A 26,172-nucleotide genomic window follows, 5' to 3' on the forward strand; every position below is an offset into this window, starting at 1 on the left:
ATATATATAGTAAAATTTCAAGTAGCATTTTTGTAAGGTTCTTAAAGTATTATCTTGGTGTTAAAAAGTTTTTTTTTGTTTTTATTTATTTCTATTTAGCAAGTTTTGTTTGTGGCCGGCCTTGAATTCTGTGTTTGCATTGAAATGTAATTTCTTACACATTCATTCACTAAAATAAAAAGGGATAAGAAAGGAAAAGGAATTTTAAAAATTCATAATTGAAAAATTTATTTTTAAAACTTTAATTTCGATCTCCATGTATGTAATTCGATGCTGTATTATTAACCTTAAAAACAAAATTTGTTTTCCGAATAATAGTATAAGTTAAATTTCGAGGTAATCGAATTTTTTTTTATTGTTAGGTATTATTTTCTGTCTTTTTTTTTTTTTTTTTCCTTTCAATTTTATAAACGTGCCGAAATAAATTGCTTTGTGTTCTCGAACATTTATTTCTTTAGATTTAAAATTAATTTCGAGCGCTTGAGACATTCTAAATTTAAATGCACCTTACATTTTTATGATAACAGCTTTACGTGACCCAACGTGGTATTTTGAAGTTTTTGTGGACTGCTACCAACGTTTATTATTTTTGTTAGGACCATGATTTCAGCTTACCGCCTTTCTCCCTCCCTGTTTTGAAGGTGAATGATTGAAATTGGAAATTTGTTCTTGTACGATTTTTTAATTGAAATTGTCTTGTACCCCTGGGACTCTCGAACTTTTTTAAGTTGCCGCAGCTCTAAGAGATCTAAAATTTTCTCACTGTGCTCCATTCATCTAATAATTTCCTGTAATCTCGCTCAAATTTTTTAATTTATTTGTCGGCGAGGGATATTTCCGCATCGTGTCTTGTACCGCCAACTACAATCACCTAGACGCCAAATAAATTTTAAACCTGTAATTTTTTTCTAAAAAAATACATCTAGAGTTTTGCCCAAGGATGGCTACAAGTTATACTATCGTGCAATTGAAAAATCAACGTCAGCGACAAAAAATTCAAATATAAATTTTTTTTTATCTGTTTCTTGAAATTCTATTTTGGCGTTCAATAGAAGGAAAACAATTGTCAAGCCATTTTTCTCGAAATCAATCTTGAAGTTTTGTATTGCATGGCAGTGCCCTTCAAGTTGGTCCCCCTTCTGTAATGTTTTTTTTTTATCTTCTTTACTTTTAAAAAAGTTCTTTGCGAAACGTTGTCCGGTAGTTGCTTCAGAATCGGCGATTATTCTACCGTAGATCACGATACAGAAATCCTCCTGTCAGTTACATTGTTTGAAATACTTTGATAATTTGTGTACCTTACAATTCAAAAAAATTTTCGATGTGGATTGTGTTTTTGTAAGTGATTCCGTGACTTAATTAGTAATTAACACTAAAAAATTAGTATATTTGAGGTCACTCTTTTGAAGCATTAAGATAGGCTCGTAATTCGTGAAAATCTAATTATTAGAACTGAAGTAATACAGGATGCTTTTGTTTTCCTTACTGTACACGTATTTTGTACAGTAAAGGATTATTGCCTGTTTATATTTTGAATAGGAACCTACATCGTGTTCTACATTCCCTATTATTTCTATTTCCTTCTTTTTCAATTCAAAAATGTATTCATCTTGTATCAATATTTTATTGTGCGCTAGGTCACATACTTAATTATGGATTTTACTGCAATTTTCTGAAGAAACGTTCTGTGGTATTTACTATTTTCTTCCACTGCCCCCAAAATCTTTTGATCTCCGAGACAAAGAACAATGCTTACTACAGGAATGAAAATTGCTGTCTTGCACCTCGATTTACTGTTTTCGTAGAAGCAATTTTCTTTTTTTTTTTCTTCTGGTCATTGTTCTGTGTGTCATACACAGCAGAAGAAAGGGTGTTTTTCTGAGACTACCAAAACATGAAAATTATATTGATGTTGCTTTTTTCTGCAATAGTTAAACATATTGTATTACATTTGAAATGTTTTATTATTATTATACAGTTCGTGTTTCTTATATTCATTAAACCTCCCTCATTTAAAAGTTTAAATATCAGTTTTGTGTTTATAATGCTTAGATATTGTTCTATGGTTGCATGACTTCTTAAGTTTTTTATTTAAAGTTTCGTTTATAGTCCTAATGAACATACATTTCACTTTTTTTATCGGAACAGATATTTTTTTAAATTTGTCTGTGTACTTTAGCAAACTCCGACTTAAGTTTGTTGTTACCTTCTTTATTGCTAATTTTATTACAATAATTTTGCAATCTCAGTTCAGAATTATCGCAGTCTAAATATTTTTTCATTAAGGCATCTTAATGAAAAAATATTAATTTAAAAAATTGTCTATTATTCCTAAAACGCCTGTATTATATTACAATCATAGAACAACCAATAGTGTATCTATTCATTTTGCTCATAAGGAAATATGGCATAAAATCTTTTTTTATATTTGGGACCTGAATTGTATAAGAAATTAATAAAAGCGTTTATTTTCTCATTTGATCACGTAGAAAATTTCATTAGTTATACTTTTTATCTCATAATATTTAGTGAAGCTCATCGGTTTATCTCTGCTACATCTCTCTTCATAATTATCTTTTCACTTTATTTTTAAGTATACATTTTTTCTAGCTGCCTGCATGAGGGTACTCCTTGTCAGTACAAAGCTTGATTTTTTCTTGTTTTTATTTGCTTTGTGTTCTTGTATTAATGTATTTAATTTAATATTTTGCAATTTTTTTTTTGGATGTCATAAATAAAAATTATCATTTTCTAAAATCGAAACATACTATATTTCTAAAATTAACTGTAAAAACACTCAGAGCTCTTTTTTTTTCTTTTTTTTTTCTTTTTTTAGACAAGCTTAGTTTATAGTACGATTTTTCTTAGCTTACGGTTATCCTTATATCGTTTACGTTTGATCCAGTTTGGCCCAACCCTACTCCAGTGTCATTAATTTCCAGAACATGCATTAGAATATGGTTGCATGCTTAATCTATATTTCCTTTGTTCATTATTCGAACCGTAACCCAGTGGTTAGAGAGTCGGACTCCGGTCCAGAGGGACCGGGGCTCGATACTCGGCTCCGCTAAGATCCACGGTGTACATGCGATATACATACTCGTAGAATCTGTGGAATTGAAAGTCTGTGGTCGGTCGCTGAACAGTACCGTGGATAAAGAGATCTGGAGAAAATTTCCTTCCCCTTCAGATCTATGTCTACAATGTCTCCGGATCATCATCTGAGATATTTCCCAGCCCGTCGCCAATAGCCCATTCTGCAGCTCAAGCAAAGAATATGACTGCATTTTTTTTAACCATTTTCTTTTGAACTGTGCCTATTTTCTATGGCTCAGTGTGACGTAAATAAAGTACCTACCTGTTCGTTATTCATTCGTGTTCCGATTAAGCATAAGTGAGAGTAAATAATGTTAGGAATTTCATTGCTTTTATATACGTAAAAAAAAAATCTCAGAAACTTAGATCATTTGCATCATTCTAATTTTTATGATCATCTTTAAAATGCTATAAAATTGTGAATTCAGTATAAGTATTTTTTTATTGGTATGCAATATTCTACTTCTTCGTCGACTAATATGACCTTAAATTAATAATATTTTTATCCGATAATATTTTTATCGTCTATTTTTGGCAGAATTATACCAATACAATTCTGCTATCAGCCTTCTCAGAAAGGTAATTTAGTATTCAATGCACGTATTCGTGAATAAAAAATCTTCAATGCAAATAAACATTTGATTTCCAGTGTATTTTAGCTTGCGTTATAGATTTTTATAAAGCATTTGTTTCTGCGAAATTTAATGTTATTAGCTAAGATTTTTTTAATCTTCATCCAAATCGGTTTTCGTCAGTTTAAACTATACAAAAAAACGTTAGTAAATTTTAAAAGCCGGCAAATGTTTTGTTTTAAACCTTTTATTTTTAAATTTTATAATGACGTCACATGAATAAAGATAAATTTAAATGCTTAATAAACGTATTAATAATATATTCGAAAATGCTTGTTTTCATTACTAATGCTTGTTTTTATTGCTACTACTTCTCGTATTGGAAATTTTTATTTAATGATTGACGCTTACGTTATTGAAAATTTTCCATTAGAGTGATTTTATTTATTTGGATTAATTTTTTTTTTATCGGTGGCCCGTGAAATTAAGTATATGCTCAAGTTGCATTAAATTGTTTTGACATTTTGTCTATTTTTTTTTTTCCTATCAAATTGTATTTTTCCATTTAAAACAATTTTTTCTTAAACCTAATTCTTTGATGACTGAATGGTTTTTTTTAAATTTTTTTTTTATAAATTTTAGTAAGTATGGAAACGAGTTTCAAGTTGGCCTGTAATCTGTAGTATAAACTAGAATTAACTTTTATAGGAACCTGCATAGCAAATCAGAACGACCGATTTATTGATTTTCAATATTAACTTAACAAATTGTATATTTTACGCATGACTTATAACAAAGGAGTTGAAAGGTCGATTGCACAGTCTTGTATTAAGGGTCAATCTTTCCATTGTTTCTGATTTGAAAAGGATAATAGATTAAGTGACATTGCTGTCATACATCTTCAATAAAGTTTCTTATGATCCAAAAATTGTGTTAAAGTACCAAAAATAAAGCTATAGTAACCATTTTTTTTTTTTTCTTTTATGTCGAAAACCTTGCCAACCCTGATAATATGGCGGTGTTGGGAACCATGACTACAGAATTTAGAAAGCTAATATAAAGTCAAAAATATTAAAATATAATTGGCTAGCAAAAGCATGAATAAAATAAAATAAACACATTAAGAGATAAATAAAAAAAAATAATAATAAAGCGATAAAATTAGAATAACTATTTTTAGAACAACAGAGTTGTTGGTTTTTGTAGAGATTAGTTTTGTTTTGGAATTTGAGTTTTCTTATAACCCGTCACAGATTTTTACAAGATTATAACTATCCCGTTACGGGTACTTCATATTTGTTACTGTTTGTGAATAAAAGTTTTTTTTATTTTTATTAAAAACAGAACTGTTATTTAAATAACTTGGTGCGTTACTCTTTAATCGAAGGTTATTTCCAAGTATCCATATACAAAAAATCTATGGGAAATGGGATCCTATAAGTAATTAAAATTGTCTCAGTGAAAATTTTTGAGAAATAATACACATTTTTTACCATGTGCTCTTAAAATTAATTTTGCTTGTAAGTTTAAAGACAGATTCAGAACTGTTAACTTTTTATTTTGAATTGTCGTATGAAAAGTAGTTAAAATATAAATATAAAAACTGTCTTATTGTTTTAAAAGAACTGTTCTAACAAACAAAAGTCTGTCGGATCATTAAAAAAGTGTACAACTTTCTTTCTCGGAACTTAGTTTTCTTCCATGATGGTGTTTTTTTAAACTAAATGGAGATTTATTGTTTTGTATTAAGTAATTAAATTTTTTTTTTCCTTTTTAAATAAAAAAATTGCCTGATAATCCTGTGTCCTGAAAAATGCTTCCACTAAGATTTCAAAGCTGCTTTATGGCTGTTTTAATATTACGATTGTTATTTTTTCAAATTGGTGGTGCAATCGTTTTTAACAGTCTGTTCATTTTAACTGTAATTCCAGACAATAATACCAACCGATAAAAGTCTTTTCCCTGACATTTATTGTTCACTTTGTAAAATAAAATAAAAAAAATATCTATAGATATTTAAAATGTTTATCGAAAGGATTGTAGTCTACAATAACGAACATGAGATCCACTTCCTACATTATTTGCTAACATCCTACGAGTCCACCATCGCTCTAAATCTATTCCGTTAACAAAAAGCCCGGTATACAATTGCGTTCCTTTTTTTTTCTGTTGAAAAATGCTTCGCTCCATCATCTCCGTGCATGAGCGATTTTAACACAAATTTCGGATCGTAATGAACTTTCTGAGGAGATCGTCTGTGACAGTAATATAAGCATGTGGCCTTCCACCCTTTTTCTATTCAGAACAATGGAAATATTGACCCCTAGGAGACTCTTTAATCGATTCTTTCACTGTCTTGTCGTTGCAAGAACGTCTTGTTTCACTTCGATCTCAACATTACCTTGGGAATGTTATTTGAAATAAATCGGTTTCTGGTCATTTTAAACATCACTCAAAATAATGAGATGAATGTTATTTAAAAGGGGATTCCAGTTCTTGGGATTCAATTGAAAGGCAACGCAATGATAGGCCACATTTCAAGAGAGTTTTGAGAGGAAAAAACAGTTTCCATGTAGGCAATAAAATGTTTGTGTATCTTGCAGTTATTGTAAATTCCGGAAACTTGTATCTATCTGGAAATTCTATAAAAATATCGCCAGTGGGAAAAGTGTGCTTATCTTAATTAAATAACTGTACCCCTATTCTATTCTACATAATAATTTTACTTTGCTTGTTAGGCGGGGTCTATTATTTGATTTTTATTTATTTTACCTCAATCTAAAACTCAAATCTGAACTTTTTTTTTAAATCTAACATTTGACTATCCACAAGTCAGCAGAAAATAGGAAATTAAAACTTCTTTTTCTTTAGCACGACAGCCCCTTACAGCCTTGGCTGCCTCTACCACGCGTAGCCTCCTATCCATGGCGACTTTTTTCCAGTTGTTAATCTTTATTACTATGAGATCTTTAGTAGTGTCATCGAGCCATCTAGTTGGAGGTCTTCCTCTGGCCCGAGATCCAGAAGGATTTTTAAAGGTGGCGATTCGTACTGCGTTGTTTTCTGGACCTCTCCAGATTTCGCCAAGCCATCTTAATCTATTGCTTCGGATGACCTGCACTATCTGTGGCTGTCCATAGAGTCTATATAATTCGAAGTTGTATCTGATTCGCCAACAGCCTCTTTCCTGTACTGGGCCAAAAATATTTCTAAGGATTTTCCTTTCAAAAACACCAAGAGTACGCTGAGTGTCTGCGTTTAGTGTCCATTTTTCACTGGCAAAGAGCAATACAGGTAGAATAGGAGTCTTATAAATTTTAATTTTGGTTTTTCGACTGATTAGGCTTGATCTTAATTGCTTTCTTAGTCCAAAGAAACACTAGTTTGCCATTTTAATTCGGTTGTCTACTTCTGTTTTTATGCTGTTTTGGTCATTGATCATTGTTCCAAGGTATTTGAATTCATTAACCTTTTCAAAGGTGTAACCATTTATGAATAAAGGATCATGATTTACAGTTGTGGCTGGAGATTCCATAAATTTAGTTTTATCTTCGTTGATGGTAAGGTTACTTATTTCTCCCACCTTAGTAACTGCCTTATTATTATTCTAGTTACATATTAACTTTACTTTGCTGGATTCGTTCAGATTTCCACAACAACAATTACAACCCCCCCCCTTCATTATTTTTGATTAAGCGCATTCGTTACCCAAAATATTGTTATTCTAGTTCTTCCTGAATCTGCAGATCTTTTAAAATCCGCTTTCCAAACGAATTGTATACGCTCCTTTATTTTAGACATTTTTTGAAGGATGTCGGTGTTAATGTTTGCTTATCAGCAAAAAAGGTTCATGTAATTGTTTATCAGCAACAAGGCAAGTAATATTTAGCGTGCTTTACATGTAAAACGTGCATGTTCAATTTTTCACGCCACATTTACAAAGTTGTTACCCGTCTTCCCAACATTCTTGTAACAATATGGATGTAAACTGAAAAAAAATAAATAATAATAACCTTAGAAAAAATTTTCAATCGTTTAAGTGCACGCGATAGGGCTACATTAGTAAAGGCTTGGTTGCCGGAGCGTTATAAACGCGGTTAAATTTTTAGTTGTAGCTCTTGCAGGGACGCTCGATTAAAGAATTGAATAATAGTCTCCCTCGCGTTTCACGATTTACACCTATTACTGTTCCAATCCAATGCTTGTGGCCTTCAGCCATATTGTAAATCGTTTTTAAATGCAGTTACTATATGTTTGGTATGATTAATAATATTCCTCTTCACTATTGATGTTTTTCTTTTTTTTATTATAGAAATAACTATTAATTCCAATTAAGTACCGTTTCCTGTAATCTTTTTGTTTTTTTAAATTTATGTCGACTTACGCAGTAAGCATCAAACCGCGAAGAAAGTACGTCATAAAAAATTATTGTCAATAACAGGACAATAATGCAAATTACAATCATGTAGTCGAAACCATTGACCCTCCATGAAAAAAACCTATATCACGGATCTTAATCTTTTATATATATACATATATAAGAGCATATTCTAGTACAGCGGTTCACAAAAGATGTTACGTGGAAGTATCCAAAGGCTCCTAGAATTGTGACTTATTCCACGCAGTTAATCCATTATTTAATATTTTAGTTACTTATATAAAATTATATAATTAAATGCCGGTGGAAAAAAAATTGCAAAAGTTTTTGTTAAACTTTTTTTTTTCTAATGACAATAAATTTAGGAAAAGAAGATATTCTTATAAAAAAAAAAATACTATTTGTCCCAACGCATTTTTCAATTGGATGCCTGCAAGTGATGTCATCGTAGGTGAATGAATCGTGGCATTTGTTGATTCAGAGGCCAATCAGGTTCGACACACCATGCGTGACGTCGCTTACAAATAACCAATTAAATCAGATTTAAATCACATGGGTAGAAATTATCACTTCACTTCTGCTCGAGTTGCAATTACCCAATTCAAAACAAAATTACCAAAATAATAGGGAAATGTGTTTCCCTGATAATTCTCAACATTTACACTGTTCTACAAGCATTTATTACTGTAACTCGTTTTCATTTCAACGAAAACAGAAATTTTATTCTTTGCATTATTTATTATTTTAAAATATTTCATTTTTCTTAATATATTCATTCACTTACTAATAAATTTTATCGATAAAACGGTGTTCGGCGTAAAGAAGGTCGATCAATAAGACTTACCATAGTCAAAAAAAAATTTGGAACCGCTGTTCTAGGATACCGTTTGAACAACGGACACCATTTTTTTTTTTCCAATGTGAATTTAGGGTTGGATTAATAATTTACGTATCATTTTCTTGAAAACTTAGATATTTTTATCGCAGGTGTCATGGTACCTCCGGCAAAGGGTTGAGAACCACTAGCCTTGGTGATCGGCTGAAAGATTAAGATTGAACCGCGGATATCTTCCCATATTTATTCAATATTAATTAATACCAACTTTTTAACGGAGATATCTTTTTTTTATTTTTATTTTTTTATGTTATACCTGTTTCAGTCTATCTACATTTTTAATAAATTAAAGTTGAGCCGTGGTGGCTCAGGGGATAGAGCTTTCGCCTTCTAATGAGGTAAACCGAGTTCGAATCCCAACTAGGACTGTTCGATTCGAATTCCGCACCCAGCACGCACCGATCACAGTGCTGATGTAAACTATCCTCAGTGTTGTGCGGATCGCACTCACGGAAATGCTCACGGTTTCGGCACCGCTTGGCATTCTTGGCGGAAACTTTTAAATCAAACCTGCTCTGTCGCTGAATTGCTTTTGCGTATCGTTTATAAACAATGGATAGAATTGTTTTCACTATTTTATTACAATTTTTTTCATTGTTTTTGTGTTTTCTTAAGATCATGTAACTCAAATATTAAAACACAAAATTCTCTTTGCAATATTTAGTAATAATTTTAATTAAATAAAATTATATTTCATTATTAGCGTAACAATATGTATTTCATTGTGAAGAATTTTTATTATGCATTTGGAATAAAAGAATTAATTTTTTTTTCCTAATTACGCATCTGAAATGCTGAATTTAGCAATAAAGGTAATTTTTGCAATGTACTGCAATAAAAATACCTTATATAAAATTTTCCTCCATTTGAATTGGAAACTGAATGCAATATGCCTTAGTATATAGTGAGCACACAAACCTTTATATATATAGCATAGTAAAGAATGGTAAACTGTCTTAGCAAGTAAATTAAAAAAAGCAAAAATAAAAACAATTGATTTTACACTTTTAAGAACAATAATAAAAAAAAAAGAAGTTGAAAAGTAAAATATTTTACAAGAATCTATTTTTAAATAAAATTCTGAGACATAAACATTAAATTAAGTATGAATTTTTCATTCAAAACGAAAACCGCTTATAAAAAATACAAGAGCGGTGTGAAGATAGAAGTGAATAAGAAAGAAATTTTTAACTAGAATAGAACCATCATTTTCCTACTCAATCAACGTAATAGGGTTGCACGCTGTAGCAAGATGTGACGCATAGATCGGTTGGGTTACCATATTCTTAATTTTGCGGTTTTCAGAGAGCTTATTCTCGACCGCGCCAAGCGGTGCCAAAACCGTGAGCATTTCCGTGAGTGCAGACGGATCATGGGTTAGAGTCCTCTTGCCTTCAGGCTAACCGTTGGAGGTACTCGTGGTGTTCCTCTCCGTGTAACTAAAATGCGGGTTAGTTCCATCGAAAAGTCCACCACGAAGACAAATTTCTCCCAATACTTGATCCAGGATCCCTTATCTTCTGGATTGGGTTCAAAAGTACAAGGCTACGGAGTTGAACATTAGAAATAAACCCAAAATTGGATCGGCTGTTCAACGGCGGTTGTAAAAAGAAAAAATAATTAATCAAATTAAAGTTTATTTATAAGTATTTGCGACGTTCGAAAATATTTATTTAGTTTCAATTCGTTTGGCCAAACTGAAATCTTTTCTACGTCTTTTAAACCATGACGAAAACGCTAGGTTGACGAAATCGGTTAATAGTTGAAACAAAACTGAACCTGAACGAAACACGATACGTCCCGATTCATTGTGATCTATGACCCCCGTGACACGACACAGGTCTCACGAATATGCGATTCTCTCACACAGCTACTTTGGATGACGTCATACCCTTTCGAAATGAAAAAAGATCTTAACCCTATCATGCTATTTTTTTTTCTTTCTTTCTTGAATATACTTTTTATGCCGGTTTAGAGTCAGAATGGGCTTGGTTCTGCTCAGCTAACTTCAATCTTTTTAGAAACCATCTGCTCGCGTATTATATTTTTACTAACTTATTATTACAGCAACAATTGCAGTCGGTAATACGTATAGGGCTAAATGAACAGTCAGCATTGGCATCGGGGAGACGAAATTTAACAAATGACGATTAAATAATTGTCTGTCACAACCTATCTCCACCTTTTGCTTCGAAAATTCAACCCATGTTCATTTTATTATTTTTTTAATAAATATGGAATTATTATGAATATTTTATAATCTGAAAATTACTTTATTGTAAGCTGAAAGTGCTACAACTAGCCACTGGCTATTGCCGAAATTTCCTAGTATAATTCATACCGCCATTGCACAGTGGGCCAGCATCCAAGGTTTCGTGGCCAAAGTTAGTATTTCGATAAAATTTGTTTCAAAATTTGTATTTAGGGGTTTTTATGTGCAGGTTAATTGAATTCATAGTTGAAATTTTGAAATACACTAAAAATACCCGAAAAACAAGCAAAAGAGAGGCTGAAATATGGCGAGCAAAAATAAAAAAATAATATTGAACCTTTAAATCATTAAATATAGCAGAAATCTGTCTTTGATGCATCTCATTTTTGTTTGAATTTGCATAACAATGTATTCACAGGCTTCATTAATCTACTTAAGTCATCAGACTCTACCATCTTTATATCTACATTTCTTTTTTCCGTAATATAGTTCAATACTAAATCTGTGCATTGTGACACATAACTGAATCTTCCGTGGACTAAATCAACCAATTCTTGTTTTAAAATTATAACCTCCAAGTCCGAGTTCATGTTTGTTTAGATCTGCCAATGGAAATATTGCATCATTTCTATGCATTTCACCTGTAACTCACCTGTGAAACGTATTTATTCAATACATTTATATACGATAAATTATAAATGATGCTAAATCCGAAAATTAATAATTAAATCCGAAATTTAATGAGTTATTTTCACTATAAACATAACATAGTTCGTTTAGAAGAATCGATATCCTCCATTGCACTATCATAAGATATTAAGGAATTGAAAAACAGCGCCATCTATATAAAAAAAAATTTGAAACCATTGAGTAAAACAAATATTTCAGACAGTAGGATGCAATTTTCACAATAAATAAACTTCATTTAGAACAATAATAATATTTTATATGAATATCTATACAAAATAACGCGAAAAAATGAAAAAAAGAAAATTTTTGTTTTTCGGTATATTTAGTCCACTTTCGCAATATGGGCAAAATGGGGCAGGTTTTTTCGAAAGAAGAAACATCAAAGAAGACAACAAAAAAAAGTTTAGCTAATTACCTCGTGGAACTTTTTGGAGATAAGTTTCGAAAGTGAGTCAAACATTGTAAAATGTCAAATGATAAAATATAAACTATAAGTTTGTCAAGAGTATTAACTAATTCAACAAATTGAAAAATTGTACTATATTTTCAGACTAATTACTCTGATAAAAATGTAACAGAAAGGTGAAATTTATATCTATATTTCTGAAATATAAATTTAAAAGTTATATTAAAAAAATTTTTTTGAAACATATTTTTCACTACATTGCGCTCTCGTCGGTCCAAAAAGTAAACTAAAATGTTTGGAATGATTATGAATACTTAATTTGGGCGATATTAAAGCTGACTAAACATGTTTTAGTTGAAATTTAATTTTTAACTTTTGGCCAAAATTCAAGGTCTTCTGGCCCACTGTGCATTGACGCAAACTTTAAAAAATGATTTAATGACTCAACATTAAAAAGTAATAAACACAATATTTCACTCGTGGTAATAAATATTTTGAAAAACTATGCTTAAAACATGCCTGTTTCACATCTTCTTTATGTTATGGGGCATAATAAATATATAATAATAATTTTCTAATATTTTTTTCGTGACGTTAAGGCGTTAATTAAGACATAACACCCTCTGGAGCGAAACAATTAATGAAAAAAATTTCATAAATAAGTAAAACTCTACGTATAATAAAGCAACAAATTGACAATTCATTTCCTGCGTTATTACATGGAAATAGTTATACGATCAATCTAGACCCATGTTGTCGGTGTAATTTGAAGCATTTTAAGCATTTAAAACTTGAAATGGAATTATCGAGGTAGCTAAGACCCTCCAGAAAATTGTTTTAGGGCCTTTTGAGCTACCAGAAATAATGAAAGGCTCATGGGCGATATGTAACGGCTATCTATGCTTTTTAATTCTAATTTTTTAATTAAAAAAAGTCTCATGGCAAATAAAAATTGAATCCTTATTATTTTCAGGAAAATAGATAACCTGCGACATAATCAGCAGTTGACTGAAAAACAATTGAAGTGAAATAACACCAGATTCGTGTATTTAAAATGAGTCTGTAAATCCATAGACTCGGCACTATTTAAACTTAAAATTCCTTTAATAAAAAAATTGATGATATGCACATATTCTCCCCCCCCCCCTTTTAGTGTCAGCTTATCTCTGTAAAATTAGATTTCCTCTCTTATTGTATATCAAACAAATGTAACAAGAAACAAACCACAGAAAGTATCATTAAACAGTTGGGGAAAACAGGGGTCTGTCCAGACATTTTGTGTAAGGTCCGTTTTTCGTGAAATTGTGAAAAAATTACTCACTTTCTTTCAACCAGGGTCCGCTTTTATGAATTTGTGCAAATAGGGTCCGTTATTGCAAAAAAAAAATTTTCAAGCAGTTTTGAAATTGTAAAGACATACAAGATTATGCTCAACACTGTAAAATTATAATTTAAAAAATTAAATTTTAAAAGATAAACAACAATTGCTGTTTCTAAAATATAGAGGCAACATACAAATATTTGGTCTTTAGCCTATACTGCTGAACGCAGAATATTAATTTCGGACGAATAATGGAAGAACCGTCTGCCGAAGACAAAACTTAATTCGTTTACATCCATCTTTCTTGTTTTCTGCCCTGGAAAGGGTTTATTCGATTAACAAAATAATAATGAAGATAAACAAATTTGTGAAGTTAAAATATTTTGTTCGTTTTTAAGTTAAAATATTTTGTGAAGGGTCCGTTTTTATGAAAAGATATTTTGTGAAGAGTCCGTTAACGGACCCAAATTTCTTCTAAACAGACCCCTGGAAAAAAACTATTAAAATATTTCTCTTGTTCTGTTATTTCATTTTTTATTGAATTTAATATTAGTTTTTAAAAAAAAAAAAATTTTTTTAAATATATTTAGCTATCAATGCATAATTTTTTTCGCACTGTACTTTGTTATTTAAAAAATAATAAAATAGTGTCCTTGAGTAATAAAGGATTATTACTCAAAGGACACTGAATAATTCATTTATGCAAATTTACTACTGTTTATTATATGAATCAAAATCTTTTTGTGTCTGATACAAAACTAATCTAATTACTGAAACGTATAAAAAAAAATTAACTGTTAGCTTGTTTTCTTATTTAAGACGTTTAAATGGCTTTGTTTCTGTCAAATTATACAAAAATGTTTTAAGGTTATCAACTATTAACTACATTTTATTAAACCTACATTACTAGAGTTCTCTTATATCGTTAATGTATTTTGAATGAATATTTAAATTAGAAATAAATGTATTGCTTGGTAATAAAAAGACAAAAAAATTCTAACATATCGACGTAAAAAGTAATTTCCACTGAAATAAACATTTATTGATATTTCCAATGATATGCATATTTATTTATATTTTCTTTATAGGAAGTCGGGTTTTTTTTCTTTTATTTATTTATTTTTTTTACATTAGCATGTCTTGTATTTTGCGTCTTAAAAAAATGTAGAACAGATTGAGTGATGTAATTTCTGTCGTCAGTGTACCAGATCTGTTGGGGTTAGAAAGGGTATCAAAGGAGGAAATGTATTCGATTTTTGCAATATGTCCACCCGTCCCTAACGTTACATGCATTCTTTATTCTTCAGATTCCTTTGTTCTTTTTGGCATGTTTGTGACAGATGAATAAATATCTTTTTATCTGACGCACTACCCTATGTATAAGTAGTAGGAGTGATGAATTTCTGGCTTCGTACTAAAATATGTACATTTTTGATGCAGGGATGGCGGCTTTTTTTTCTTTTTTCTTTTTTTTTTACCTCGTAAAATTATATTTCAATCATATGAGGTAAAATATGGATGCACATCAAATGCTAAAGAAAATATGACAACTTGATGTTGCTGTCCAAAGCCAAAGTCTGGTAAATTCTCTAGTTTTACTGGCAAAACCTAGGATATACCAAAGTGGCTTGGTGACTCAGGTTTTACCTCAAAGGCTTGGTAAAAAGCTAAAATTGAACTTCGAACTTATACCGAGCCACTTTGATAAAAGCTTGATTTTACCAGTAATACCTAGAATTTTCTATTCATCGAGTTTTTACCGTTTTTGACATTTTCTAAAATTTTTGCTAAATAAATTGATTTCTGCATCGAACTTAAATTGGCATTTGTCGCAACGTTCGGCACATTAAAAAAAATAATAAATAAATCGAAAAGATTTGAAACAGATGTTTCCTTTTGACGTCTTGTTATAAATAATAGGGGGGATAGAGAAGAGGAGTGCTTCTGAAGTACCCATATCTATCTTTCTTGAGGGTAAAAGAGGGATTAGTCTTCTTTTTTTATTATTTATAATAATAATAAAAGCTAAGTTACTTTCTTTAAAGGGGGAAAAAATTAATAAAAGTCCCTACTTTCCGAAATTTTCTCCATCCTCAAAAAAAAAAAAAANTTGAATTTCTCTCAACTGAGTTGTCATGATTAAAGTGGGGTTGCAAAATGTCGTATTTATTTTGAAAATGGGAGAAATTTCCCAAAGTTCAGTTCGATCGAGATTTCTGGTAAGGATTCGAGGGCCCCCTGAGCTTGAGGGCCCCGGGGCACTGCCCCGCCTAGCCCCTCGGTAGCTACGCCACTGGTGAAACTACCGTTTTTCCTAAAGTTGAATTTGTGAAGGTACCGCTAAACGGTAGTAAATTCGGCCTGGACAGACCCCTGAGTACATTTAGGGTACCATGGTCCATTAAATGTTGGGAAACAGTGGATTAAGGTACAAATTTTGATGGTTTTTATGGCAACAAATTTCACCTTTCTTGAAATAAAAATCTTTTTATTTATCCCAATGTTTTGTTCTACCGGCAAGAAAAATATTGAAAAGATATGGTTAAAATTTGAAAACAAGCTTGCTTAAGTTGCGCTTCTTTTCAAAAGCTTAATTTCGTTATAAGGAAAAAATCTGTTGAGAGTATTTATCTTATTCAAAATGCTGAAAAAAAAGCTTTTAAAAAAAATGCTGAGCTTGGTTGATTCAAACTCCCCCTCAATTTTCACCTGATATACGTCATCGATGAAAGACGTGTGATCTATTCCTTCAAAGTACAACTATTCGACAAAGAACAAACGCATCCAGGTAAACAGCAAGGCACGCGAACCTTGACTTCCATTCTCTTGGTTGTAATTACACGATCGAAAAGCGAAACAAAAGACTTGGCCAATGACATCTATGGCCATTTCGAAGGAAACCGGTCTAAGTCGAGCTGTAGTTATTTTTTTAAGCATGCGGTTGTTGCAAACCAATTACTCCACCTTAATTTTACACGTGGACGTGGGTGATGATGATACCTCGTTTTGTTGGGGACTGCTTTATCGAGCGATGACTTCAAAACTGTAGCAGATCTGCCTGTCATTGAGTTCGAGGTCGGACATTCGATTTATGCAATTTCTCATTAAAGAGGTTGAAATTGGCATGAGTTGTGTGTGGGAAAAGGCCTTCCGCTGCTCAGCTAGTTCACAGACATGGTTTAAAAAGGCGTGAAAAAAATAATGAATGATCAGCAATCACTTCTACATCTCTGGTCTCTGTTTCATGACTTATTTTATACTTTTTAGGTATATATTCTGAAGAATATGCATAAGTTTCATTTAATAACGAATTTTTTTTTTAAAGCTGAATTTTTCAATGAACCGAAATATGAACGCCTTACCTATCAAATATTTTTACTCCATAAGGCATAGTAGTGTGAATAACTAATTAATAATCAGAATAAATAAGTGCTTTTGAAAAACAATATTATTCAATGTCTAGATAAACTATTATTTGGTGATGTTAATTTTGGAAAATATGTTATGTTGGTCAAGTCAGATATCGGTGCTTGGAATGTAAAATTTAACACAAAAAAAAATTTGGCGAGTACACTGTACAAAGAACACTATGGCATGCTGTACACAATGGCATGATATATGATTGTGTATGTTTTATACACAGAGGCATTCTCCTTTTATTGTAATGATATTGAGTTTGTTATATAACTTCGCCAACACGTTAACGCATGTGATTTTTCAGTATTTTTACTGAACTTCGTATTTTTGAGCAGTGTCTACTATATCTTTTTCTGTAATTGTGCATTAATATCTTAAAATATGCTGACAAATTGGCATCTTGTTTTCACAATTTTTCTTTATGATTAGATCACATATCTGATTAAGATCTTTTGTTAAGGAAATGAATATCATTTATTATATTACATTGTTCATTATTTTGGGACTGAATTTTAATTAGGAAAAATAATTTTTCAGCAAATTATGCTTCTAAGCAATTCTACCGTTTACGAACGTCATTTCGACAAACTTAAAAATTCATAAAAATCAGGGGTTTTTTTTTGTTTTTTTTTAACGCAGTTCTAATAATTTTAGTTAAAGTAGTTCATGGTGTCATTTACATATTTATTCCAATTTGTATTGCATTTTTGAAAATTCACATTTTTAAAAACTGGCTGTTACAGACGCAACATGTGTTACGTCCGTAACATCTAGTTTTTAATTTTTTAAACTAATAAAAGTTACTAAAATTTGGAGTAAGTGTAAACGTCTAGTTATTTTCTTTTTTAAGAATTAAAAAACTGAGTTATCTTTTGAAGTCTGATTATTTAAGCTTTAATCTAAGCAAAATTAAATAACACAAATTACTAAATACTTCTCAAGAATATATAAATGAATGTCCTGCTGTCAAGGAAAGAAAACTTCTTTTTTGACAGTTGTCCAGTTTACCATCTATCCTATCTATAAGTTGAAACCAGATGTATCTTAAAACTATCTTAGTGGTAATTATTTTGAATGAAAATAAAAATAGTTCGTTCCGAGTATTCAGTGTTTTTTAATGTTTTCTTGATAAATTCCCGTATGGCTTATAATTAATTTTTATTTGGAAATTTACATATTTCTTGCTGTACTTCTCCTAGGATTTTATAGTCTTAAACAAGCGGTACTTGCTGTACGTAATATATTGTGATATGTCTTAAGTTGGAATTAGTTTTAAGAAAAACACTTTATATGCTATGTGAATGCCTATGTTTGACAAATTTATTAAATATAAATAGCATTGATTTAGCAGTTATGATTTAAAAATGTAATTACGCATACGTATTAGTTTACGGCTAGTAAATTTATTGAACTTACTTAAAATTTCAATGTGTATAACTGATTACTATCGTCTTAAAAGTAACAATTTAAATTTAGCAAATGAATGGTGGAAATGTCCCATCTCAGAAATTATAAATCCTCTGTCTACTTCTGTTCATATTGAAATATAGTATCTTTCAAAGTGACATTTTTAAATGTTATTAGTTTACCCAAATCACGAATTATTGTTATTAGGCTGTTCGGAAAGTAATTTCTTTTTTACCCCAATAGAGGACTTCTATTGTATATTTTCTCAGCCAACTTTAGGCTTATCATATAATCATTATAAATTTTGATAACTGGTATCATTTTGAAAGCTTACTTGTGAATTGATTGTACTTGTGGAAGCTTACTTGTGCACCGATTGATTCTACGCTGTAGTTTTGGGTTGGGGTCTTTTTCAAATGTTGAAATTAAAAGCAGGATTTCACTTCTTTAGTATTGGAAAGGTAAAAACTGCTGTTCGAGCAAGAAAAAATTTACCTAATGCGTATAAAGAAGATGTAATAACGGTACGTCAGTGCCAAAACTGGTTTGCAAATTTTCGATCCGGTAACGAAAATTCACTACAGTTTAGGCAGATGAAGATACAATAAAGGTATTTATCGATACTAACTGGTACATACCAAACTCGTGAAATCGCTGAAATTTGTCGAATTGGACCGTTCATAATTATTTGAAGCGCCTAGGTTTATTCTCAAAGCTCGATAAAGTTCGTGTTCTTACGGAAAGAAATTTGTGCCGTCGTATTAGACGTCTGCGATTTGCTTCTTAAACGTCAAGAAAATTATTCATTTTTGAATCGCAACGTCACTGAAGACGAGAAATTGATCGTCAACAATTCGGGTCTCTATGAAAATTTTTAGATGGTATTAGCTTTATTTCAGTTCATCAAAAATCCCCTGGATTAATTTTTTTCCTGTAAATAACAAAACTTTATGAGCTAGAAATCATGCTATCGCCAGAAAAATAGCAAAAATTTAGCCATAATAATATATAAGCCAATATATATCGATTCACTATAAGAGCGTATTTTATTTTCATAAAGAAAAAGGCGAAATTATTTTCCGAACAATCCAATATTTATTGAATTAAAAAAAGTTAATAAAGTTATTTTATAAGCGTACTTAAGATATTAAAAAAAAATAAGAAGAAGAATTGCAGAATTTTTTTCGAAACTGTTAAACGATTAAGTAAAAAATTCAATTTCACTATCATTTAAAGGCTTAGCAAGTTATTGATGAAAAGCACTTTCTATTTTCGGGTTAAGATACCAGAAGTCCTCAGTTAAGACTTAAGCTACTATCCTCCTAATTACGTAGACTTATATTTTCATTATTCTTTATGTGAGAAACGATAAGAATGACCACTGTAAAATCTGTTTAGCCGGACATACTTCGCTAGCGAAGCGCGAAACGCTTCCAGAAATCTTCTTACCCGCTTTCTTTGTTACGGTACGCGAAAGGGTAATGTTTTAAATCCTCATTTTAAAAACGATAAACAGGTCTTCCTTACTTTTTCTTCCTTTAATATTTTCCTTTTGTTATCATTTCTTTTTGAAGTTTGCTATATATAATAGGATAACTTTCGCTAGATTTTCATCTAGACTAAGAAACGTGACTTTCTTTCACCTGGAAGCAAGATAAAAACTTTCACTTTCAGCTTGACATTGAATCATGAAAAGAAAGGAAAAGCGCTGTTTTGAAAGTTTATGAGGGTTATTTTGAAATTTGAATTAATGTTATCAACAAATCTTAAAATTATTTATTTATTTATTTATTTTTTTTAATCAATTAAGTAAATGTCTGTTACAACAATTTTATAAGTTGATTATAAATTCAACTAATTAGAAATGAAACTTTAATTTTTTTTTTTTTTTTTTAACTTAATTTGTTTAGCTGTTATACAAGTATAGAAAATTAAATTACTCTCTGCCTGTCAAATGTGTGTTAAGAATTTCTGAGAAGGAACTGTTTTTACACTATTATCTGGAATAATCAGGGAATTTAATTAAAATGACCAAAAAGTCGGAGAAAATTAAATTAAGTTTGAGGTACATTTAAGTTCATGGTTTGTTCCTAAAAAATTGATCTTATAATTTTTTTACAATTAATACAATTTTAATAGCAGGTGCAAGTGTTTGGCAATGTATATTATACGTAAAAACAAAATATAACTGAAAATTTAATAAATCAGAGAAATTCGATAAAATTAGAATCATAGAAAAGTCAAGGAGTTATTATTATTTTATATGGGTAAAAAATAGCATTTTCTTTTTAATTGGTTACCTCAAAATAATTTTTCCTTCAGTGGAAAGGAACCATTTTTATGAAATTAAATATTTCAAACAGAGTAGGGAGGGAGTGCTATTGTGTGACATATTGCATTAAGGAAGAGGGGTTGAGTTCTAATAATAAAAATATAGAGAAAAAGCTGCGTTGCCCTTTGCTATGTTAAAATGAAAGGAAAGTTTTGCACAAACCGGAAAAGAATTTTGAAAGAACTTAAGCTTGTATATTAGCAAACAAAACGTAGTTTTGAAATTGTTATTAATTTAAAATTTCCAATTTTTAAACTTATCTATAGATTAATATGGTGTGAATTTATTAAGTATTACTTGAGTTGTTAACACAGAACAAATTCCTGTAATTTTATTTACAAATCCGTCCGGCATTATTTGCACTTGACGAAATGCCAGAATTTTTTGATAATTATTTACTGCAATATGCATGTGACAAATTTGACTTCTGGTGATTAACTGTGAAATGATGGTATTTTCGTTATGCGGACGTTTAGGCATTTTTAGATTTATTAACGCTGTGGCATAAATGGAACACCAATGTCTTCTTTTTTAAAAATTTTAATGACGCTCTAATTACAAGCAAAAATATACCATTGTAAAATTTTTAGATTTATTAACACTTTGACATAAATAGAACACCAATGTCTTATAAATTTTTTATGGCGCTCTAATTACAAGCAAAAATATATATTGTAATTTTTTAATTATGAATAAAAGTTTAATAGTTACTAAAAGAGATTTGTTAGATTATCGGAATTATATTTGTACTAAGATATAAAATCCAAAAAGAGTAGTTTTAATTTTTTTTCATTCATATTCAAAGATTTATCAATAAATGATTTTGTAAATTAAAGAAATTTCAATGATGAATAACTCTTTATATTAGATCTGAATAACGGCAAACTTGGAAAACTGTAAGTGAGCCGCGTTTGGAAGATTTTACATTTGACCCAGAAAAAGGCATCGGTGTCTCAATGCTATGTCTCATAATCTTAAATTATTAGAATCCTAAATATAATATTTTTTCATTTATTTTGACCTAAATTAATACAAAATCATGAAAAATATGTTTAAGAAAAATTCTGCCTCGAAAGATAAAAATGATCGAATATACTGTTTCTCGTAATCAGCTTTTAACTTTATTTCCAATAATTTTTAAAAAAATGTGCTTACTTCGCTTATAGCAAATCTTTTGATAATTACGTCATAAGAATAATCCTCAATGGCAAATAAATAGATAACCGAGTAAACAAATATTCATAAATCGTTTGCATTTTGATATTTAAAAAAAATAATTTAAATAATGCATTTGAAGCTTCATAGATTACTTTTGGTATATCTTAACTCACTTTTTTCTGTAGTTTAATTTTTAAATTACCGATGTGGGTGAAACAGAATTTACCATGAAGTGTTTTTCCCGCATAATAACGTCCTCTAAAAAAGTGTCGGTATTTCCGGAAGTAAGCGTAAAACTTCGTGAAGTTCGCTGCAGGGTAGCTATTTCATTAACCTCAGTTATACCTTCATCATTTATTCATTTTTCGTCATGCGTATAATTGCTTAGTTTTGGAGGACGTCATTACTTTGAAAGTATATTAGTTAAAATAAATTGATTATTTCTATAAATTGTAAAAACATTGAAAGTATGTGTGACATTGCAAAAAAATGAAGTTTGAAGATAATTTGGTGGTTATAACTTCTTGAAATTTTGTGAAATAAAAATGAATCTTTTTTTGTTATTATTTCAATATCTCTTAAGTAGGCTAGAATTGTAATGATCAGGAATTCAGGTTTTAAAATAAGGCATTTATTTTCATTTAAAATAAATAAATTCTTTACTAACTTGTTTCTCAGAATATTTATATTATTTTTTTCAAAATTATAAAAGATAATATGTTATGCAGTTCATTTTAGGAAATAGTTCCGTAAGTACTGAATATTGTAAGCAAATATCACATTAATTTAGTGCTGCAATGTGTTGCTATTTGTTTTTTTTTTTTTTNTGCTGCAATGTGTTGCTATTTCTTTCTTTTCTAATTATTTCACCCGAACCAATTTTACATTTAAAAAATGTTCAGCGTTTTTATTATAAAATAATTGGTTTTGTATGAAATAATTGCTTGAATTTTCTGTTGAATAAACAGAAAATTGGTGAAAAGAAATAAAATAAATCTCTTTCATTAATATCACATTTATTTTAATAATACAATTAGTAGTCTCTTTTCCATAATCTGATGGGTTTTTTTTTTTGTTTTTTTGGAAGACAACTTTTTTTTTAACCATATTTTTTTAAAAAATAATTGGTTACACAACACGAAATAATAGCTTAAAATTTCTTTTCGTGTATTTTCTTTAGAAACGAGATATGGGGAGTGCTTTGTATGAACAAGTCTTCTACCATATTGACCTAACAGAAAAAGATTATTTTGGTTTACAATTCACAGATGCAAACCATGTGCAGGTATGCTTTTCTCCCATTCTAAATCAAGTAATTTTAAAATAATTGCTACTTTAGTTTCAATTTAATAACTTTTTCTACCCTCTATTTTTTAGCATTGGTTGGATCCTACGAAGCTTATCAAAAAACAAGTGAAAAGTAAGTATACTTTATCAACTACTCATTTCAAAAAAAAAATTTCCTCTCTTATCATAAAGTTGAAAAAGAGTACAAATATTTCGCATTAGGAATCAATGAATAACCAAAGAGAAATTTATTGTTTTAAAAATTATTAAAATTAATATTTTTTTTTCCCTCAGCATGTAAAGCTTGACTAATACAGTTGAGTGCCGAATTATCCAAACGCCAATTTAATTTATTATCCAATTATCCGAATCGTTCAAGAACCATGTGTTTTCTTTATTTTCAGAAAATCTGAAAGGGGTCAAAAAATGGTTTCTTTTGTTAAAATAACATCCTCTCTCTTTAGTTAAAACAACATCCTGTTCTTTCTGCCCAGTTTCAACTAGGTTGGTAATTAGTTGCTAATAAGAAAACATACTATTTTCGAATAAAATTTTAAAAAATGAAACTTTTAATGTCATTTGTTAAAAAATTAAACTTATGACACCATTCGTAATATGCTATAATAGACAAAACTACAATTTCGAATCCTTAACCTGAAAAAAGTGTGAAGAGACGTCGCTTAAAAATGTTCTCATAGCCATTCAATTATCTGTATTTTCCGTTATCCAGATCGACTTTGGTCCGGATAATCGATGCTCAACTGTATTTTGTAATTTTTTGTCATGATATTTAGAACAAATATCATGTAAAAATTACTATGAGTTTAAATGTAGAAAACATAATTTGTGCTACTAGTAAAATCTACTTATTTATAAAATGTAATTAAGTTTCATTACAAATTGAATTCAGTTTCTTAAAAATTTTAATTATTTATTTTAAAATTAATTTTTCAGTTGGACCACCTTACACACTGCGTCTTAGAGTTAAATTTTATTCTTCTGAACCCAATTCCTTAAGAGAAGAGCTTACAAGGTAAATAACCATTTTTGGTTTATTTTTATGTGAAATATTTGAGTTTTGAAAGGGCAATGTGATCCCTAAATTCATATTTTTTAATCTTTTTAAGTATTATTAATATGTATACGTATCCTCTAACATTTGAGATTTCTATAAATTATCTTTTTATGTGGTAATGAACTATTGTTGAAATTTTAATTACATATCAGTCACATAATTTCTTCTACTTTATAATTTGTTTGGGTTGTTTTTCAAAGCAGTTTAATTATAAAAAAAATTTAAAGGATTAAATTTTAAATTTGAAAAAATTTTCTATGTCTTTAATAATAAATTTTATTTACTAGATTAATACATTTTTCTTATAAATTCTGTTTGACTAAAATCCTAGTTTTATCTACATATTTAATATATATACCCTTGGCTATCAAATTTCATTTATCTGTTCACATTCAAAGTAAACTAGAAATTGACAAAAGAATTTTTTTTAGGAATATTTAAAAAAAAATAAAGATTTGATGAAGTTAAAATATGGTTTTAGGCATACATTTAGGGCAATACAGCTCAGATTTTCATCAAAAAAAGGTATATTTATTAGAAGTTATGCTGATTTGGTAACTTAACACATTGGCGGTTTAGCAAATGGGCAATATTGGGAGAATGTTTCTCCTCAATACACCATTTCTCTATCTAATAGCATGGAAAAACCGGTTTTGGCTATGCAGCGAAGACTTCTGTTTAAAATACCATGTTTTTTTTTTTTGTTTTTTTTTAACATGCAGAACCGTCTGTGGGTTAAAATATTGTCTGCATAAATTGTCATATTTTTAGAGTACCTCCTCGACCATTAAGATTGAGAAGATCCGATCATTAGATCAAGAGCTATTCAGGGTGGCTCTTTTGTTTGGAATATTTAAAAAAAAGATTTGATGAAGTTAAAATATGGTTTTAACTTTTTTAGGTATACATTTAGTGCAATATAGTTCAGATTTTATGCATTGTAACAAGCTACAGAGTACTGGAAGAAGCATTATCCCCTACCTATTATTTTTAACTCCTCCTCTGTTAGTGTTGCATCTCATACGTTCAGCGTTTTTGTGCCTGTGTGGTCAATGTCGCATATCATGGGAGGAAGAGAAAAATTGCATCATTAAAATTGAATTCCTTGCTACTTACATGTCACTTTAATCCCCCGATTATTTTTTAATATTGATAAGAGAGGACACAATTAGTCCCACTTTCTTCTCAATTTTGGCAGTGAGATTTCCCACCTGAATTAAAATCATTTTGTACTTTCTGTAAATTCGCTTTCATTAGTGTTACCGTTGCATCTCTAAATAGTTATGATGTGATTTTAATTATTATTTATAACAATTATTTTGTGCAGATATCTATCTTAAACACCTTATAGCAATAGAGTTAATAAATGTGTTACCACAGATCAATTGTGAGAAAATGGAGACGGGACATCACATATTTCACCACCAATAGGTTTAGCAAGGAACTGATTGCTGACAAAAATATTTCGCATTTTCGAATTTAGGATAGAACATGTATTAATATTCAGCAATTTAAAAAAAAAATGCTTTTTTTGGGGGGGGACAGAAATTTGGAAAAGGGTTAAGTACAGAGAAAGGATTAAAGTACAACTTTGAAGTTACATGTCATACAATCGTAATTATGTTGGTAAAAATCTTGTGAGCTATTGTATTTTTCTTCCTTTTTTCTAAATATATTCTTGTTTTAGGTATTTATTTTTCTTACAACTAAAACAAGATATTCTTTCTGGGCGATTACCAGTGGATTATGATGCAACAGTAGAACTATCTGCATTCGCCTTACAATGTAAGTAAACATTTCTCGTTCTATCCTTTCTTTTTTTAATACTTAATGAGTGAACTCGTTTTAATACTTTTTCCCTTTTAACTAATGCTATTGTAAATAGGAGATTTAATAAAATTTCAATGTCAGTGTTCTGCATTAAGA

The 26,172-nt window shown here is 29.9% G+C and overlaps 1 protein-coding gene across 4 annotated transcripts in view; it reads left to right on the forward strand.

The window, feature by feature from the left end:
* The window catches only part of LOC107443879 (band 4.1-like protein 5), a 74,423-nt gene that overhangs the window by 23,254 nt on the left and 24,997 nt on the right, over window positions 1–26,172 (forward strand). For all 4 annotated transcript variants that reach the window (XM_043044060.2, XM_043044061.2, XM_043044062.2 and 1 more), the window contains exons 2-5: window positions 23,065–23,169; window positions 23,262–23,304; window positions 24,126–24,204; window positions 25,934–26,031. In XM_043044060.2, the coding sequence (XP_042899994.1) occupies window positions 23,065–23,169; window positions 23,262–23,304; window positions 24,126–24,204; window positions 25,934–26,031 (325 nt within the window). The remainder of the gene's footprint in view (window positions 1–23,064; window positions 23,170–23,261; window positions 23,305–24,125; window positions 24,205–25,933; window positions 26,032–26,172) is intronic.

Source organism: Parasteatoda tepidariorum, chromosome 7 (assembly GCF_043381705.1).
Source record: "Parasteatoda tepidariorum isolate YZ-2023 chromosome 7, CAS_Ptep_4.0, whole genome shotgun sequence".
NCBI classification, from domain to species: domain Eukaryota; kingdom Metazoa; phylum Arthropoda; class Arachnida; order Araneae; family Theridiidae; genus Parasteatoda; species Parasteatoda tepidariorum.